This window comes from Thunnus maccoyii, chromosome 5, assembly GCF_910596095.1.
Source record: "Thunnus maccoyii chromosome 5, fThuMac1.1, whole genome shotgun sequence".
In the NCBI taxonomy this organism is placed as follows: domain Eukaryota; kingdom Metazoa; phylum Chordata; class Actinopteri; order Scombriformes; family Scombridae; genus Thunnus; species Thunnus maccoyii.
Window position 1 is genome coordinate 6,544,074 of NC_056537.1, and position 20,243 is coordinate 6,564,316.

Sequence of the window (20,243 nt, forward strand, 5' to 3'; positions counted from 1 at the left end):
AATATCTGAAGGTTATGAACTGTTAGTCAGACAAAACAAACCAGTTGAAGAGTCAGAGAAATTGTGAACACCATTTTTTCACTATTTCTTAACAATTAATCAAGATAATAATCGGCAGATTAATAAATAATAATAATCAACTAATAATCATTAGTTGCAGCCCTACTTATAAATTGAACTGCATTTAATGATTAACTGAGATGAAAAAGTATACAATGCATAGACTTTGAGATTGTACCTTTGTACTTCTGTGAGTTGCTTTGAGAACCCTCATTGACATAATGCATTCACTGTAGTCCCTGAGCCTAGTAATTACATTAAATCACATCTACATGCCTAACCTCAACCTTTAGCCTAATCTTAACCTTAACCTAATTCTAACCCTAAAACAGAAAACCAGGTCTTGACCCTCAAACAGTCTTTTGAAGTGGTGAGGACTAAACAAAATCACCTCAGTTTCCAAAATTGTCCTCACTCTCAAGATCTAAAACTCAAGACAGAAGTACAAGAAGACACAGACACAAAGTGCTGAATTTACAGAAAGCAGAATAATTCACAGCCTTGTCTGTAGTAAAGGAAGGGTTTATAGGAAGCAAAAGGAAAGAACCGCAATACTGATCATGTTTATGATAATGTCCTCTCTCACTCAAAGTAAATCCCTATCTGTTTTTGAAGACAGGCACCATGTTGGCCTGGTACAAATAAATCTATCTAGCGTGTTTCAGTTAGGTTGATAACAGTTTCATGTGACTCAGTGAGACAGACTATTGGGCACCATGTGTATTCATTGACATTCCACAGTGTGACATTTTTCAACTCAAGGACTTGAGACAGAAGAAAAATCACACAGTCAGGGGAAAGTTGCTCAACAGCTTAATTTCTCAAAGTGCTGACATGCAGGTGTCCATAATGTGATGGAAGAGATAACATCAGTACCAAAATCTTGATGAGTGTTCCCTCTCATCAAATACAGTAGGATGAGTGAGAGAAAATGTTTGCTGACGTTTGTATTTTGTCTTAAATAGATGTCATTAACAGCTGTTGAAGTGTGGTTTTCACGCGTGTTATGCAATAAATAAAGTGTCTCCCAGCATGCATGTCTTATCTGACATCTTTTGGTAAGTAACATCTCAGTGGTTATTCTTTGAAGTCACTCCAGTGGGACTCTGCTAACATCTGCAAAGTGAGTGAAAGCAAGATAATCTCATAATACGACCCAGTGTTTAGCTATGAACATCTGTTTCTTTGATGGTCTTGCAGTTTCCTCACATTTATGCAGGATGAGATAGGATGAGATAGGATGTGTTTATCTTTGTCATGATCTTCTGCTCTGATCTACTCTTACCTGTTGTTATGTGATACAACAGACCTGTGTTTGGCAACATTTCTTAAGTGGAAGAAACATGAATGGGTTAATGATTTGATATGTTGATCAAAGTGCATTGCCTATTCAAATATAACACAAAGATTCCTAAGATTAGACTAGAAGAGAGAGAGATTAACTCTTCTACGGAATTAAGATTAGCTGAAGAAATATATTGAGCAACCTTAGAAGCCATGCTGTCTGAAGCAATGATAAGGACCTCAGTCTTATCTGAGTTTAGCTGTAAAAAGTTATTAGCCGTCCGGTCTTTCATGGCAGTAAGACAATTGTGCAAAACAGGTCAGCGTCATCAGGATTAAAAGAGACACACAGCTGAATATTATCAATGTAACAGTGATAAGAGATATCCTTTACATCCGCTAATAATATGACTGAAGGGAAGCATTTACAGAGCAAATAGTATAGGACCCAAAACAGAACTCTGGGGCACACCACAGGAATGAGCAGCAGTTTCAGACCAGAAGATCCAGCAGCACCAAAACAGAGCCCTCACCCGTATTAGAAGACATCATTATGTCATTGGAGACTCTGAGAAGAGCTGTTTCAGTGGAATGCTTCTGACGAAAACTAGACTGGACAGCAGTGAGCTGTTTGGCAACAACTCTAAACAACTCTAAAACATTTGAGATAAAAGGTAGCTTTGCCATTGACCATTGTTTTTTCAGAACAGGTTGAGCAACTGCATGTTTGAAATAGGCTTGGACACAACCAGATTGCAGGGAGCTATTGATAATAGAGACCAGCCATGGACCAATAGACCTAAGTACATTTCAAGCATGGTAAAATATCTACAGGGCTGGAGGAAGGTTTCATACTGCCCACCAGATCAATGAGGTCTTCCAGGGAAATAGGAGAGAAGCAGTCCAAAATTGACGGATGAGTTAGATAAGCAGGAAAGGGAGTAGAGGAGGGGATGTTGCTCGACCTGATATCTCTAATCTTATCCACAAAGAAAGAAAGAAAGTTGCTGCAATCCTTATTTGAAAAAACAGGCACATCAGGAGTTGGAGGAGTGACAATGTTGCTGATGATATCAAACAGGACTTTAGGGTTGCTTTTACTGGAGGAAATTAGGTTGGCAAAGTAAGAAGCCCTCCCAGCTTTCACTATGTTGTTAAACTCTGATAAAATATCTTTGTAATAGTGATGATGCACATGGAGCTTGGTGGATTTTCACAGTCGCTCTACCCTCCGACATTTACCCCAGAAACAATGAATAATGTCATTTAACCAGGGGGATGAACTGACGGAGGGAACAAGCTTCATTTTGCACTTTATCCAAAATGGTGGAGTAATGTGGGTTAAAGGAGTTCACCAGACGAGTAACATCAGCATGAGAAGACAACACTGCGCTTGTGTCAAAAGCTGCAGAAAACTTCTCAGCTGAGAAGCGATTTAAGATGTGAGAGCACTTTACGCATTTATTGGGCAGAGAATCTAAATTAAAAGACAGATTGAACAGAACACATTCATGGTCAGTAACATGCAGCTCCTCAGATCAAATAGAATCAATATTTAAACCAAGCGTAAAAACAAGGTTCAAGGTATGACCCCTAATATGAATGGTACCAGACACATGTTGAATAAAATTAAAAGACTCAGTGACATTAAGAAAATCAGCAGCAAAGCCACAAAAAACATCATCTACATGAATATTGAAATCACCAATTCTGATAAAAGTACAGTCTGGCGAGCACAGTTCAATTAGGGGGACGTATTACAAGCTCCTCTGCTAAGTCTCAGTCAGAAACAGAAAATCCAAGCCTTTTGAGATGAAAAAATTGCTCAGTATGAAGGAATTATTTGCAATGGAGCAGGCATTTATCAGGGCCATCCTGAGGGGTACAGATTACCTGCAAATGAAAATAATAATTTAGAGTTGAAACAATCAGCTAATCAGCAGAAATATAATCTGCAATTATTTTAATGATCTTAATCAGTTCCAACTTTTGTTCACAATTTTAGAACATTTTGTAGACTAAATGATTAATTGAAGAAAAACTGAGACATTGAGTTTTAATGAAAATTATCTTTAGTGCTTTTGTGAAGTTGTTTCTTGCTGCAACACAACTGTTTTTGTGGTGTAGAGCTAAAAATAATTAAAATAGGCTACAATAAAGGATTCTAATATACAATAATAAATAATACCAATAAAATAATAGATAGTAGATACAAATAAATAATAAAGTAAGATAAACAAATTAAATAAAGAAATATAACATTCAATTTCCACAGTTTTATCTGTGGTAACTATACTTTATTCTGTCAGTCATAATATTAAATTTGCAAACAAGAATTCAGTTGTTCTTGTGCACTTTTCTGCCTCACACAGCATGTTCAGAGATCTTTGTCTTTGCATTGCAGTGTGAAGTTTACCACCTAGGGTCGGACAGAGCCAAGCACCCAGGTGGCAAACTTGGCTTTAAAGAAGACGAGGTGAGAAGTCATGTTTGCTCAAGAACTTAAAAGTCCTTTTGGCTGGCATTCTTCACTGACACTTGAATGATGTATTGTTTGCCATCCCAAAATAAGCTTATCTACCTTGTTTACTCTGTGCCTCATCGATGAGCTACAAATGTGCCGTGGTCAAAGGTACCAGGCAGAGTATATAAACAGAGGTGACAACAGTGGCCTTTCATCATACAAGCAAAACTACTGTTAAATGGTTGCTTGGAAACTGGACACCAGACCTCCAGCAGTCTCCCCACCATCTACTTTCAGTTTGATCCTAACCTACGGTGACCTGAGCAGGTTAGTAGCATCTTAGTCAGGACAGGCTTGAATCAGTCTTTGTTAACTGATGCAGCAATTAGGAGTGATAAATTTGAAATGAAATATATCTATATGAACTGAAGAAATTAGAATTTTAAGTGGATAATCTCCAATACAGTGTATAATCTTTATGAAATGCAGACCAATGAAGATAGCAACACAGCAATTAAAAAGTGTATTTTTATAAATATTTCATTTAGTTTTACAAAGTAATTACAACAGAACAAGTTAAACTCACAAAATGCAAATAAATTTGAAAAGAACACCCAAAAAGTAGGAGAAATAAACAGGAAAACAACAGAAAGAAATAAAATTGGCAAGAAATTTGTAACTACATAGTTCAGAGTCTTAGGAAAGTAAGTGAAGCGTAACACCCATTGAGAACCATTTGTGTTTACAAAGGGTATATATTGTTCCATAGGTATAACATTAATAATAATAGTAATAATAATACATTTTATTTCTACAACGCTTTTAAAGGCACTCGAAGATACTTTAGATAGATAAATGAATTGGCAAAAAGAAGTTCCACACAACAACAACAGAGCAGCAGGGAAGACACAACAGTGTATTGGAGACATTTAAATTTGGCCTGATGGTAGCGCTACAGGAAAGTGTGGAGATCACTAATGTTATTAGAATAAATTATCTGGGAACCATGAATGTCAGTACAAAATGTTGCCGGTCAATCTAGTGGATGTTGATAAGTAAAAACTCTGACCCGCTGGTGGCGCTAGAGAAAAAGTCAGGAGATCACCAAAGTCATTAGGATTCATCCTCTCGGCCTCATGGATGTCTGTACCAAATTACATGGGAATCTATGCAATAGTTGTTAAGATATTACACTAAAAGCCTAAAAAGTAAACCTGCTGGTGGTGATAGAGGAAAAGTTTTCTGCAGTTATTCTGCACATCACTGTCACCATGATGACACTGTGTAATTGTCAGTATGCAAGGAAAAACCTCTAACTTCTACATCTTCCCACTGGAAATCATTACAACCAGTCTCAGGTCAGATCTGATCTTGTGGTCAGCTTCATCATTGAACTGACAGTGCCATGGGAGGATGCAGTTGGTGAAGCGTATAAATGCGAAAAGCTGAAGTACTCAGCTCTAGCAACTGAAGCAGAACAAAAGGGCTGGAGAAAACAGGTACTCCCAGTGGAGGTTGTCTGCAGGGGTTTTGTGGCAATGTCGACCACCAGGCAGCTGAAAGGGATGGGAGTGCAAGGAAAGGCCCTCCAACACTGGCAGAGGCTGCTGAGCAAAGCAGCAACTGGCTCTGGCTGAAAAGAAATGGCAAAGATGACCATTAGTCAGCAGGAGGGGTAAAAGCGGAGGGGGTTGCACTTGGGACGCCAGGTGTCACCTTTGAACCCTCTGGAGATGTCATAGGCCTATCAATGAAACAGCATGGAAGTAGGGTGCCCACCTGATGACCCCAGTGAAGCTTCCACCCCTACTCCCACTGCTGGTTATGATTTACAGTCCGTATATAAACAGGACTGGATGATTGACAGAAGAAACCCGGACTTGACTGATCCACGTGGAGTTCTGATGCTGCTGGTTATGATTTACAGTCCTCATAAACAGGACTGAATCATTGACAGAAGAAACCTGGACTTGACTGATCCTCCTGAAGTTCTGATGCTGCTGGTTATGATTTACAGTCCTAATAAACAGGGCTGAATCATTGACAGAAGAAACCCAGACTTGACGGATCCTCTTGAATTTCTGTTGCTGTGTAGGACTATCAATGAAACACCAAGGAAGGAGGGTGTCTACCTGATGACTCCGGTGAAGTGTTTACCCCTACCCGCCCTCAAGGAATGATTGCCGATTATAATATGGGATTGTAAAACCAAGTCCTATGAGTTCAACAAAGTCACCCTGTAATCATTGTGTTTTTATCTTTTCACTGTCTAAAAGCCACTGCCCTTCCCTTGGTTTATAGATCTGAGTAATCCATTAAATTCTTGATTGGGATATATCCTAATGTTTTAGGCAATCACCTGACCTTCCCTGCAGCACCACCATCAGTCTGAAGTTTCCACAAGAAAAATGTTGTGAAATCTTACTGAACTCATTCATTCTTTTCCTTTCTATTTGATTGCATTATATATTTAATGCTTCTCTCAGATGAGTGTGTGTGTTGTGTTTTATTTGGGCAGCACACAGTCGGTCATATTACATTGCAAGACAACAGTCAAATGATCCTTTAAAGGAGTAACTCATTTCGGAGGGAAAGTAGTATACACTATGTGCTGCAATGTCATGAGAAAGTGTCATTTTAAATTGTAGTGCAATAGAAAACTCTTGAAAAGGTCAAAATTAACCAGGCTGTCAATATTAGATCAACTGAGTGAGGAGCATAATTTTGTTTATTTAAAATCTTTTTTTCATTTTGACATACGAACCACGTCATTTGTGTGCTTTCACATGCTTTATAGTCTAGAGGAATGCTTGTCTTATTTAATGAAATCTATCAACCATGTACTTATCTCCACTTCATCATTTCCTCATTCATTGTGTCATTTCATTGGAGCACATTTCAGTGGCATTTCTGCAATGCTCTCTTAGCGTGCACTGTCAATCATATGCAGTGGTTGTTACTGTGATTTTTTTTTCTCTCTTGTGCTTCTTGTTTAAAGTTTTGAAGGTGGGGCTGCATTTTTGTCTGTTCACCCATGATCACTACAGTTGTTTTTACAACGGCTGTGTTTTTATCAGCCACTGATAGAAACAAAACAAAGATTTTAAATATGAAAAAGTGGTGAATACTTACATTAACATAAATGTTCTACTACTACTCATAATAACATTTATTTTTATAATTCTAAAAAAGTAAAGATGGTAATTAGTTAAAAACATACAAGGCAAAGAAAAAAGTCCCCTAAAGGTTCCAAATATGGGAAATGTGGATGCTACAGCGTACACTGATATTTTTGACAATCAGGCCGTATCACCTAAAATCTTGTAGGAAACCTTCACAGAATAAAGGAAGCTGTTACAGCATCAGATTAATGATGATGGTTTTGGACTAAAATGTTCAATCAGATGTGGATGTAGTGTTGAGGTGTCTACATACTGTACCAGGCACCAGATTATTTACAGGTGTTTGAGCATACCACAGACCAGCATAGGTGTAATACCAGACATAGTCAAAATTCTGTCAAAATTACAAGGATATGGTTCGTCTTCTTCTGGATCTAAATTCTTTCAATGTATGGGAGCTAAAATTGGGAACAGCTTACCAGATGATGTGAGAGCCTTAGAATTTATTACAGTTTTTAAAAAGAAGTGGAAAAACTTCATTGGATTGAGTCTTTTCTCTGTGTGTTATGTGTAGAGCTGCAGTGATTGGTTGATTAATTGATTGGTCAAACATCTTAAGTTAAAATGCAAATTGCTGGTGATGATTTAATGTGTTTCTTTGTCATACATGGTAGTAAACTGAATATCTTCAAGTTTTGGACTGTTGGTTGGACAAAACAAGATTAACCCTCTTGTTGTCCTCGGGTCAGTTTTGACCCCGTCATTATGTGCTGTCATCAAAAAAATTGAAATGGTTTTAAAAGAGTATCCTGACTAAACTTTTACATATACCAGTCTGCCATAATCCATCAACATATTTTCTTTTGATCTCAACTATAGTTAAAATAATTCATAATTTCTTAGTCAGGATAATGTTTTGAAACCATTTCCATTTTTTTTGATGACAGCACATAATGACACCTGTTGTCCTTGGGTCAATTTTGACCCGGGAGGATAACAGGAGGGTTAATTGATAATAATAATAAATAATCGTTAGTTTGGTGGCTCGGACCAATCAGCGTCGTGAATCCAGCTGCCTCTCAAGGTAAGACAGTGATAGATGGTGATAGACAGATGGTTCATCCAATCACCTGGCAAATATTTTTTGAAAGTGCCTGCCCTTTTACAAACAGCTTCCATGGATGACCTCTCAGATGGTTCTGTGTAACAAACCATTTGGCACATCATGTTAGAAATGGACCTGATTCCTGCACAAACAGGCTGTGAGAGAAGGAAAATATATGTGCAGCTGTAAAGACACAATATGCGGTCTAGTTCAGCTGGACAGCTTAAGATTTCTGCTTGGCCTCCAAAATCCTCTGTCCATAAATGGCTTGTACACAGTCTGCAATCTTTTGACCATGAATTATCACCCATATTTCATATTACAAATTAGTCATTTGCAACCTCAAATTAATCATTCTTGCCAACTTGCCTCCAAGTGTTCATATTCATACTAAATAGGCTGCAGGTTGAGAGTACTGGCACCATTTTTATTCCAATTCAAGTGCTGTACCACTGTTGTGGTATGCCCCTCCAATTTTTGTCAGAAGCCAGCGGGGTCGCGTCAGAATTATATTTACCCTCCAGCTCTTTTTTTCCCTCCCACTCTTCTGTTTTGAAACAAAGCAGAGACGATGACTTTGAAAAGACGCCAGCAATTGTCAGTTTTTTGAATAGCTCATAGCTCACAATTAGACACGTGCATATTTAAAAGCCATACAACCTATAGTAGATAACATCTCGGATAAATATTTCACAGTAAAAAAGAAGATGAATCATACGTATTTATTGTTTTTCACACACACACACCCATTCGAGTGATGCAAGGCACAACCAGATTTAATCTCAACTGTGTTGTGTTCTTCATCAAGAGCACGCAGACAGTAATTACTTCAGGGAGAAAGTGATCCTGCATTTCTAGGTTTCACTCACGCAGTGTGAGGATTCCACCCTGCAGCCTTTGAGTCACACATTCACTTTTACCTTGAAGTTACTCCAGATTCATCATTTTATATCTCCCAAAAAGCACAAAGTTCAATTTGGACTCTTAGTAATAAAACTCTTTTTATATGACCTCTCATAATAATGACAAAAATAATTGCTGACTGACAGATACAGTTTTTCTCTCCTTTTCTCCCCAAAGGAAAACTTTTTGCAATGTAAGCACTCACATGCTTATTTTAGCGCTGTGTCCCCACTTGGGATGAAACTAAAATGGAAGCCTTGAGAGCAAGACAGCATGCTCCGGTTGTTGAGTGATGGACCCCCTCTGGCACCGTGAGTCTCGACAGCACTAGGTACTATACAGGCTTTACGTTCCTGAAACTTTAAGATAAATGGAACAAGTGAACAGGCAGAGGGTTCACTTAGGATCAGTCATACTGTATCTATGAACTGTACATACTGTGCTAAAACACTGCATGCGAAATCTACAGGATGGTTTGTCATCAAGATCTAAATGATGTAGGAAGAGCGTGATGCAAAGTTGCACACAGCACAGGTGGAAATTAACTAAGTACATTTGCTCAAGTACTGTTTTGAGGTACTTTTACTTGAGTATTTCAATTGTATGCTGCTTTGTCTACTGAACTGCATTTATTCAGGGGCTTAAGTTACTTTCAGATTAAGATTTGCCATGATCTTAAAATGTGTGATGCATTGTTATGTGAATCGATTTTACAGTTTTACAAGATAAACTTCATCTGGAAAAAACTGCCTTAATTGCCATCAGGCATTCAAACATCACATTAAAAAAAACCAAACTGTTTTATAAGGAATGTCACACAGGTGCTGTTAGAAATAATGTATAAATGAGGAATATAAAACTCGAAATAGTGCCATTTTACATTATGAATACCTTTACTTTTGATACTTTGCAGATTCGGTCCGGGGTGCAGACACCCTCTCTATGTTTAAGAGTAGGCTTAAAACGTTCCTTTTTGATAAAGCTTATAGTTAGAGGTAGGCCGACCAGGCTCACCTTGGATCAGCCCTTAGTTATGCTGCTATAGGCCTAGACTGCCGGGGGACTTCCCATGATGCACTGAGCTCCTCTCTCCTCCTCCTCCTCTCCATCTGTATGCATTCTGTATGCGTTTTTTGTGCTTTCTCATCTCGCAGGAAATCCCGGGATGCAGGCTGACCCTTCGCGGTCCTTTGAAGTCCTGTTGGCATCCTTCCCTGGCTATTGCTACTTATACTTGTTATTGTTATGATTGTTATTATTCTGCCCCCCCTCCCCCTTTCCCTCTTTCTTTCTTTCTTTCTCTGTCTCAACCCAACCGCTCAAAGCAGATGGCCGCCCACCAACAGCCGGGTTCTGCTTGAGGTTTCTACCCGTTAAAGGGGAGTTTTTCCTTACCGCTGTCGCCAAAGTGCTTGCTCATGGGGGAAATTGTTGGGTTGCTGTAAATTAAAGAGTATGGTCTTGACCTGCTCTATGTGAAAAGTGCTCTGAGATGACTTTTGTTGTGATTCGGCGCTATATAAATAAAAATTGATTGATTGATTGATTGACTTTAAATACATGCTTTGCTTGTAATTCTTAAGTAAAATATTTGGAATGCAGGACTTTAACTTGTAATGGAGATTTTTTTATACTGTGTTATTGCTACTTTTATTCCACCACTGCACAGCACCCACATAATCTAAAACGACTAGATAAACAATGCCATTTATTTTCTGCCTAAAATTAATTGAAAATCAATATTTGGTCATACATACTGTATGCATATTTTAAACATGAAATATCACAGAATATGTGTTAAGTGACAGAAAAATGATTAGCAATAATTATATATATATTGTTATCAGATGGTGTGGATTAACTCTTATTAACCAGACAGTTTAACCGTAACAGCTGTAGAGGGAAGGAGAGACGATCGGAGAGGAAATGCGACCAAAACTGTACAGAAAATAAAGAGCAAAAATGCCAAATTCCATCTTCTAAAATGTGAGGATTTTTTTTCTCTTTTATGTAATTGTTATTTATGTAGTTGGCTTTTGAATTCTTGGTCAGACAACAGTTACCTTGTACTTCACTATTGGCTGACCTTTAATAGACTAATTGATTAAACAGCAGGATAGTCAAAGGAAACAAAGTTGCAGTTTCTCACAGTAAATTGGCAGTCAAAATTAAAAATGTCTGACACCCTTGAAGAAGATACGAGTGTCCCACAGGTTTCAAACATTAAGAAAAACATCCTGGTTACATGTGGTTTTTCAGTCACTTTTCAAGGTTAATAAATTTTAGGTTCCCATGACTGCATACAAACCAGTTATCTCTTATTGGTTTTCAAGTAATCCAAGTAATTCAATTAAGGAAGTGCATAAAAACATACAGTACAGACCAAAAGTTTGGACACACCTTCTCATTCAAAGAGTTTTCTTTATTTTCATGACTATGAAAATTGTAGATTCACACTGAAGGCATCAAAACAATGAATTAACACATGTGGAATTATATACTTAACAAAAAAGTGTGAAACAACTGAAAATATGTCTTATATTCTAGTTTCTTCAAAGTAGCCACCTTTTGCTTTGATTACTGCTTCGCACACTCTTGGCATTCTCTTGATGAGCTTCAAGAGGTAATCACCTGAAATGGTCTTCCAACAGTCTTGAAGGAGTTCCCAGAGATGCTTAGCACTTGTTGGCCCTTTTGCCTTCACTCTGCGGTCCAGCTCACCCCAAACCATCTCGATTGGGTTCAGGTCCGGTGACTGTGGAGGCCAGGTCATCTGGCGCAGCACCCCATCACTCTCCTTCTAGGTCAAATAGCCCTTACACAGCCTGGAGGTGTGTTTGGGGTTATTGTCCTGTTGAAAAATAAATGATGGTCCAACTAAACGCAAACCGGATGGAATAGCATGCCGCTGCAAGATGCTGTGGTAGCCATGCTGGTTCAGTATGCCTTCAATTTGGAATAAATCCCCAACAGTGTCACCAGCAAAGCACCCCCACACCATCACACCTCCTCCTCCATGCTTCACGGTGGGAACCAGGCATGTAGAGTCCATCCGTTCACCTTTTCTGCGTCGCACAAAGACACGGTGGTTGGAACCAAAGATCTCAAATTTGGACTCATCAGACCAAAGCACAGATTTCCACTGGTTTAATGTCCATTCCTTGTGTTCTTTAGCCCAAACAAGTCTCCTCTGCTTGTTGCCTGTCCTTAGCAGTGGTTTCCTAGCAGCTATTCTACCATGAAGGCCTGATTCACACAGTCTCCTCTTAACAGTTGTTCTAGAGATGTGTCTGCTGCTAGAACTCTGTGTGGCATTGACCTGGTCTCTAATCTGAGCTGCTGTTAACCTGCGATGTCTGAGGCTGGTGACTCGGATGAACTTATCCTCCGCAGCAGAGGTGACTCTTGGTCTTCCTTTCCTGGGGCGGTCCTCGTGTGAGCCAGTTTCTTTGTAGCGCTTGATGGTTTTTGCGACTGCACTTGGGGACACTTTCAAATTTTTCCCAATTTTTCCGACTGACTGACCTTCAGTTCTTAAAGTAATGATGGCCACATCATCTAACAGTCTATTCAGTAGGACTATCAGCTGTGTATCCAACTGACTTCTGCACAACACAACTGATGGTCCCAACCCCATTTATAAGGCAAGAAATCCCACTTATTAAACCTGACAGGGCACACCTGTGAAGTGAAAACCATTTCAGGTGACTACCTCTTGAAGCTCATCAAGAGAATGCAGAGTGTGTGCAAAGCAGTAATCAGAGCAAAAGGTGGCTACTTTGAAGAAACTAGAATATAAGGCGTATTTTCAGTTGTTTTACACTTTTTTGTTAAGTACATATTTCCACATGTGTTAATTCATAGTTTTGATGCCTTCAGTGTGAATCTACAATGTCAATAGTCATGAAAAGAAAGGACACTCATTGAATGAGAAGGTGTGTCCAAACTTTTGGTCTGTACTGTATATAACTTTGAACAGAGCTTCTTCAGCTCCGTATCATGCAGTATTTCACATATTATCCTCCGGCAAAGAAAGTCTCAGATAGTCATACTGCACAGCAGGTATGGTATGTGTGACAGTAAAAGCCTTGAAGCAGAGTTTTCAGGCCGACAGCACATGACACTGGATGAAAAGCACGTTGTGATTGACAGTTTGGCAGTTACACCGTGCTGCTGTCAAGCTGAGAGATCAGTGTCTGGCTCTGTGCAGCGTGTTGAAAAGTTCTCACTTTTATTTCCTGTGATGCTTCATTCCTATGAGAATACTGCCTCCGCACTAATGCGGTGGAGGTAAATATATCCAAATTTATGGAGCCCACAGCATTGAAAAACTACATTAAAAATAATTCAGCAGCAGTGTGCCTTTCCAGAAATTTGTCACACTTACTTTGGATAATCCTCACTGTGGACGGTTTTCATTCGAACTGCTGTACTTTCTACCAAAACAAAAACTTAAGGAAGAAACTGATTCTCAAAACGTAATTTTTCAATGCTATGAGCACCACAAATTACATTTCTTTCGCCTTCATTGTATAGGGGTGAAAGCAGAAATCTCAGGAGAAAGATGTCTTAAAACCTGGGCAACATACAATCAAAACCACCTGCATGAATAGATGCTGGGCAATATATCGATATTATATCGATATATTGTGATATGAGACTGGATATCGTCTTAGATTTTGTATATCGCAATATCATGATATTGGAATGTGTGTCTCTTTCCTGGTTTTAAAGGCTGCATTACAGTAAAATTATGCAATTTTCTGAACTTACAAGACCAGACTTTGTCATTATGTCCACATTATTGATGATTATTTATCAAAAATCTCACTGTGTAAATATTTTGTGAAAGCACCAATGGTCATCTTTACAATATTGTTGCAATATTGATATTGAGGTATTTGGTGAAAAACACTGATATTTGCTTTTATCTATATCACCCAGCCTTACTAGAGGTAAATGAGAAAATAGTGTGTTTTCTTGACCCTTTACTCCCTCTGCAACTACAGCTTTCTTTGATTTTGTTCATAGAGCATAATAAGCACATTGCTACAGAAAAATGTACGTTTTCATACATTGCATCAGTGCAGGAAGTCACGCCCTGTCGAGGGAAAGATAGCTGCATTAGATGCTGTGTATTTGTAAATGGCATTACACAGAAAATTTAATTGGTCAGAGAGACTAACGATAGCATACTTTTGGTACATTGGATTTCAATTTGGAACTCAATTTGGGATTTCAAATTGGATTGGGACAGGGCTTGACATCCTGTGAGGGATGGCATGATACGCCTCTGGTATTAAATGTACTACAGTATACGATGCATGTCCCTCACCACGCTCTGCTCTGTAGCAGACTCCGCAATGAGAAAACTGCAGGAATCGGCTTTACTGCACAAGGCAAAAAAAATAGTAGGACAAGATCAATGAGTTGTCATCTCACTTTATTTAATAACCTAGACCCCCACCACCAAGGGCTATTGCATAAAAAAATCTTAAATCGTACAAAAATCAGTCACTCAGCAAAACAGAAAATGTTGCGAACTGGATGCTTCCTCATTCAAAACTGTACCTATATTTTGGGGCAGACGATTTGATTATTTCATACAGTACATGTTTAAACACTGACATGGGCTCTGTTGTCTTACAAGTGACAGTACACATATTGAAAATTAGTAGGAAACAAAACAATGCACCATGAATTTAAAGCATAATGTCAGTGGTAATCAAAAACATCTACAGCATTTGCAGTGCATATAAAAATAATAAATAACACTGGATACGAGTACAGTGTAAATATATGTACATAGATTTTTTTCAGGGCATCAATGCATAGCAAGGCTCCTTAGTACCACCACAGTGCTCTTACACTTACAGTATACAGTCTTTTCTTAATTCCACTATTAATAATTGCACTGAGCAGGGTTATTGTTCTGTAACTAATTATTGCACCGTGAAGGGAAAACAGGAACACTGAGAGCTGTGAAGACATTAACATTAGCTCGCATGAACAGTTCTTCTTAATTTTCTTTGCAATGAGTCCGATGAATCAAACACTAGTGACCCGCCTCACAGCTACCATCACGTCTGCTCGTGTTTAGTTCATCAGGACTATCAGGACTCCCGTCGAGGCTACGCTGTTAACCGTTCGTGCTGTAACAAAAAGTGTCATTTTGATGATCGGTTGTCTGCCTCTTATTTCTTTGAGTGCTCTAAATCAGTGCAGATGACTTTAAATCATCAGATCTGTTGGAGAGCAGCCAACCAGGCGCTGAGTTTTACAGCGCTGCAGTAACTGAAGAAGGCGGCCGGAGGATATAGAAGCAGCACGATTTGTGCATTTCTGATTCTTTTTCCTCCCCATATTATAATTTGTGTACTTGCCCAGAGGAGCTCTATATGTCGGTAGTAACTACAGAGAGATCATAGCTGTGAATGCTGAAGAAAGTGAAAACAAAGGCTACTAACAAAAACTTTGAAATGTGGAACATCCCAATAATATTTTAATGCCAGTAAGCTAAAACAATATCATTACTGTGGAACAGGATGAAGGAGGAGAACTGTTTTCTGCAAATAGGCTGTGAAAATTCCCCCTGTGAAGTGGAAGGGACTTTGGAAAATGAAGAACACATGATGAAGTCTGATGCTGAGGATGAACATGCGTCATTGTTGACCGTCACATAAAACGGGTGTTGCCCAGGACAAAGCGATGTGTACGGGCCAGTTTACCAAGAAAAGCAGGAAAAACAGTCATCTCTAAATGGCGCTGTAGTGTCTAAAGGATGGGAGACAGACAAGGAGCTGTGAGGAGGGGGGGGTATGGGACCACAATGAAATTGTGAGGTGAAAGCAGCTGAGGCTGATGATGTAGTCACAGGAAGTGGTGAGTGAGATCAATAAAGATCAGCACACATTGCTGCTCTGGAACATAAGCCCTGATGTTGATGTAGCGTGGAGGGATATTTTGCTCTCTGTGTGGGTTATTTTGAGGCTCAAACTCCACAGATATTATCCTGCCTTAAGGAAATGTGAAGAACACGTCATTTCCTTTAATTGTCCGTGATACAATCATTCTATTTATAAAAACAATACACACAGGAGTGAGTCACATCTTAGTGAAAAAAAAAAAAATTAAAAAAAATCCAGTGATAAACAATAACTACTCATGGAAAAAACTAAACACATATTTATAACCACTACAGATCTATGATATGTGAAATCACATTCAGATGAAGCACACACATTGGCATCTACATCTGCCATAAGCTTTAAATAGATTATCCCAAATTGGCTTTGTGCTTATTGTTACATGAGTTCCATGTGCAGATCAACATTTCCCTTCTTTACATGATTAGTGTTAAAACAACAGGACCATGCTGAGAGGCCTGCAAACATCATTAAATCAAAGAAATAAAATGGCAATTGATTAAGAATACACATTTCTATGGGGGGAAAAAAATGCAGTCTTATCCTGTAGCAATAAAGAGCTCTATAAAAGTAGTCCAGGCTATAAATTACAACACTTTCAATCACCACTTAATATGCGTTCAATCTCCTCTAGTCTCTTCAAGGCCGCTGCTCTTTTTTTCTCTATATCTTTAATCTCTTTAGTGGACTTACCCTTAGTCCGCTTGTCAGACTGGCTACTGTCCAAAGACTCTGATTGGTCCACGCCTACACCTCCAAGGCTTTCTGCAGAGGATTTCCGCACATTCTTCTCATCCCCAGCCCCCTTTCCAACAGCATCAGCACCCCTCCCTTCCTCCTCACCCTCAGCAACCTCCTCTGCCCCTTCCTTAACTCTCTTCGGCTTTTCCTTCTTAGCTGATGTGGTGGCTCCCTCTGCTGAAGTAAGCGGTTGCCCTGCCGCGCTCATTGCGGCCATTTTACTTCGTACGATGCTCAAGTGGCGACGCACGTACTCCTCGTTTGGAGCCAGGGCCAAGGTCTCCTCCAGGCAGCGCTCGGCCCGCGGCAGGTCGCGCTCCTCGAAGTAGACCACACACAAGTTGTGCTTGCCTTGCACATTGGTGGGGTCCATGCGCAAAATGCGCTCGAAGCAGACTTTAGCACCGCGGGTGTCCTTCTTGTGGTTCATGAGGATGTCACCCTTTAGGATTAGACCCTTGATGTGCTCTGGGTGGTGGCGCAGCAGCTCATCCAACACAGGTAGCGCGTCTATCTCCCGTTTGGACTGAGAGTAAAGCAATGCCAGGTTGAACAAGGCACTGCGGAAGCCAGCCTGCAAACCGATGGCTTTACGCATCCAGCGCTCCGCTGCTGTATTTTCATTGGCGTCCATGGCTAGCATGCCGAGGTTAAAGTAGCCGTTGGCATCTTCGGGTTCCTCCTCCACATAGGTCAGGAAACGACGGTTGGCCTCAGGCCAGAACTTGGGCTCACCTGTTCAAAGACACCAGAGGCACAATAAAAGTTAGTAATTTATTGCTGTACTCCACTACTGATATTCAATCATCTAGTCCACAGATGTAAACCAGAAATACTCAGTGTCTGGGTGATGGTTTATGTTAGACTGAATGGTCAGAGTCAGAGCCAAAACATGCTCTTTCAGAACAAGGTTCCTTGTCTTACTTTGATTTGGGGGATAATCATGCTCCAAGTTTTGTAAATGCTGTTCCCACAATGTTTTGGGTAATGAAATGTGGGCAAAAACTCATTTTTGGCCTTTATTTGTTTATATTTTGGCAAACTGGCACCATTAAATGTATGCTAATTAACCATTACCAGTTACCTGATTGCAATGTACCCACAGACGTACAGACATTACTATCACTGGATTACTTTGATACTGAAGAAAACTTAAAAACATGATAATTCTCAATTTAAGGAGTGTTTTTTTTCCTAGGATTTCTAAGTAAATTTCTGGATGTTTATTTAAAATGCACATCAAAGATGATGATATTTTTGAGGAGTGTAAGTTGCACTGAATCTGAAATGTGTATCATGTCTGTGTGTTTAGATTTGACTGAGTTTAGCCCCAGTTTGTACCTTACATGAGAGGTAGACCAAGTTATGACTCAAAGAAGGGGTGCGAGTTTTGACACAAAACACAGCTCACGCCTCACATCTCTCAGTTTGTTTTAGAGATTTTGCTCTCAAAAGCCGTTTTAATATATGAACTCCAGACAATGTCCAGAGAATCAGGTCTGGACGTTGTCTGGTGACACGTTCTCACCTACTGGAAATACTCCATTTGGTTTAGGTGAGGGATGGCGCCTGGGTAGAGCGTGCAGGAGGCTGGACATGATGCAAAAAGCATGCTGCCGCTGTTCATTCAGCATTTTTAAACTTTTGACCAGAAATAAAACAACTTTTATTTTACAAGAAACCAAAGGAAGTCCTCTCTCCTATTAGCGCTAGCTTAACAGCGGAGCATTCAGGCTCAGTCAAAACAATGGAGCTTAGCTGGCCTGTTGCGTTTGTCCAACGCCAGTCGCATGATAGAAATTTCATCAACACACCAAGTTGCTTGCTGTGAAGACCTGCTGTATTCACACATGGGCTTTATAAGAAAGCGGGGATTATTATAAAACAGTAGTGGTAAATAGAAGAGATTGTTTTCCCCATTTCCTTCTTCTTCCTTCTGTTGAATACCAGCTCTGCCATTCATAAATGCAGAGTGGAGGTTTGGAGCGAATCTGCCTCTAATCGCTTCTCTGTTCTGGCTGCTGTTCAGAAACTGATTCTCTTTTCAGCTTGGAATATTTGGATAAGCTTGAAAAACACTAATATCACTACTTGCTGATTATTTGAAATGAGCTTTCACTGTTAGAATTGTACTTCTATCTGAGCGTTTACTGGCTGATAGTCTGTAGCGCTGCAGCAAATTGTCAAGTGACCCTTTGTTGAACTTCATTTGTCATCTGATTTGTCATGTGAGAGATATCTGAGTTTTAACAATGGACTATAGAAATAAAGAGGCTATTGGAGAAGCTGTAAGAAAATGTAAAAACAACAATATCACATGTACGTGTGATGTTGTACATGTGTTGTTTATCCACACTGAAAATCTAAGCTCTAATCATACAGACTAATGCTGTGTTTTACGCCCATACTAAAGTGGTTGATGGTGATATTAAATGTCAGCTATGAGGAAAAAACATTTCAGGAGCCAGGGGAAAAAAAAAAAAAAAAAAAGTTGTGTTCTTTTTTTTTACTTTAGGGAATGTGATATATCCATTTCTCAAAATAAAATCTGCAGATTGGAGGAAGCAGACTCTGTGAGTTTGATAAACATGGAGCAAGCTTCCTGATATCCTTTCGAAAGTAGTTTTTCAAGTAGTGGAACAAAAACCCTTTGATTGATAGAGTAGCAATGAAAAAACTCTAGTCATACTAAAGTGAACATGCTGGAAAATAACAGACTGTTCACAAGAAATATTGCTACATTAATGACTCACCTCCTCCTTGCTTTTGTTTGAACCACCCTTCATAAAATAAAAACCGACGGGTCTTCCTTGATGTTTACAGCCTCAATAAAGTACTCTCCATACATATATATTTAGCACTCGGATTACCCTGCGGTAGGAATGTGCTGGTAGTAAAGAGTTTGTAAAAAACATTGTAGCAAGATTTCCAAAAGCAAAGAAACATTGGCAGAAACATAAATCTAAAACAAGCAGTCAGGCCTGCTCTAAACCAAACTGCTTATTAAATGTTTTTTATTGTCGCAGAGTCGATGAAGTGTGACCTGACAGAAACTTGGCATGAACTCATGAACTAAAGCATGCACCATAAGCACCAGTTCTTAAGAACATGGTTACACCCTAAAGGTAACACCAGGTTATTTCCTTTGTTCATACCAGTTGGAGTGCAAAGGGCCTTGAGGAATTGAGAAGTAGTACTTTTCATTAGCAAGTGGAGTCCTAGTGTTATTCTAGCCGGAGACTACGTTCAGTTTAAGCGATTCACTTCCCCACGCCGACCCGGAAGACCTCACTCACCGGACTCCTGCATGAGAAGCGCCGAGTTGAAAAGTGCCAGCTTGTGGCGAGGGTTGAGCTCCAGGGCGTGGTTGAAGTTCTTCAGGGCCTCCGACGGCTCCTTCATCTCGATGTAGACGATAGCTAGGTTGTACCAAAGGTCGGCGTTGGTGCGGTCGAGCTCCAAGGCTCGGAGATAGGCGTCTCGGGCCTCTGTGAGCTTGTTCATCTTCAACAGCAGCTCCCCTCTGAGTGAAATTGAATTTAGTAAATTAAAAGCACGAAGCATGGGGAGACAAAGCATGGGAATCAAATCTTACACATAATAGACAGTATATTGTAAAACCTGTAAAATCTTCAGCC

The 20,243-nt window shown here is 39.6% G+C and overlaps 1 protein-coding gene across 1 annotated transcript in view; it reads right to left on the reverse strand.

The window, feature by feature from the left end:
- Positions 1-14,364: 14,364 nt before the first annotated feature.
- Positions 14,365-20,243, reverse strand: part of tmtc3 (transmembrane O-mannosyltransferase targeting cadherins 3) — a 30,321-nt gene continuing 24,442 nt past the window's right edge. Inside the window, exons 13-14 of the mRNA XM_042410944.1 lie at positions 19,902-20,128; positions 14,365-17,340 (exon numbers count right to left, since the gene is read on the reverse strand). Coding sequence (XP_042266878.1) covers positions 16,463-17,340; positions 19,902-20,128 — 1,105 coding nt within the window. The 3' untranslated portion in view covers positions 14,365-16,462. The remainder of the gene's footprint in view (positions 17,341-19,901; positions 20,129-20,243) is intronic.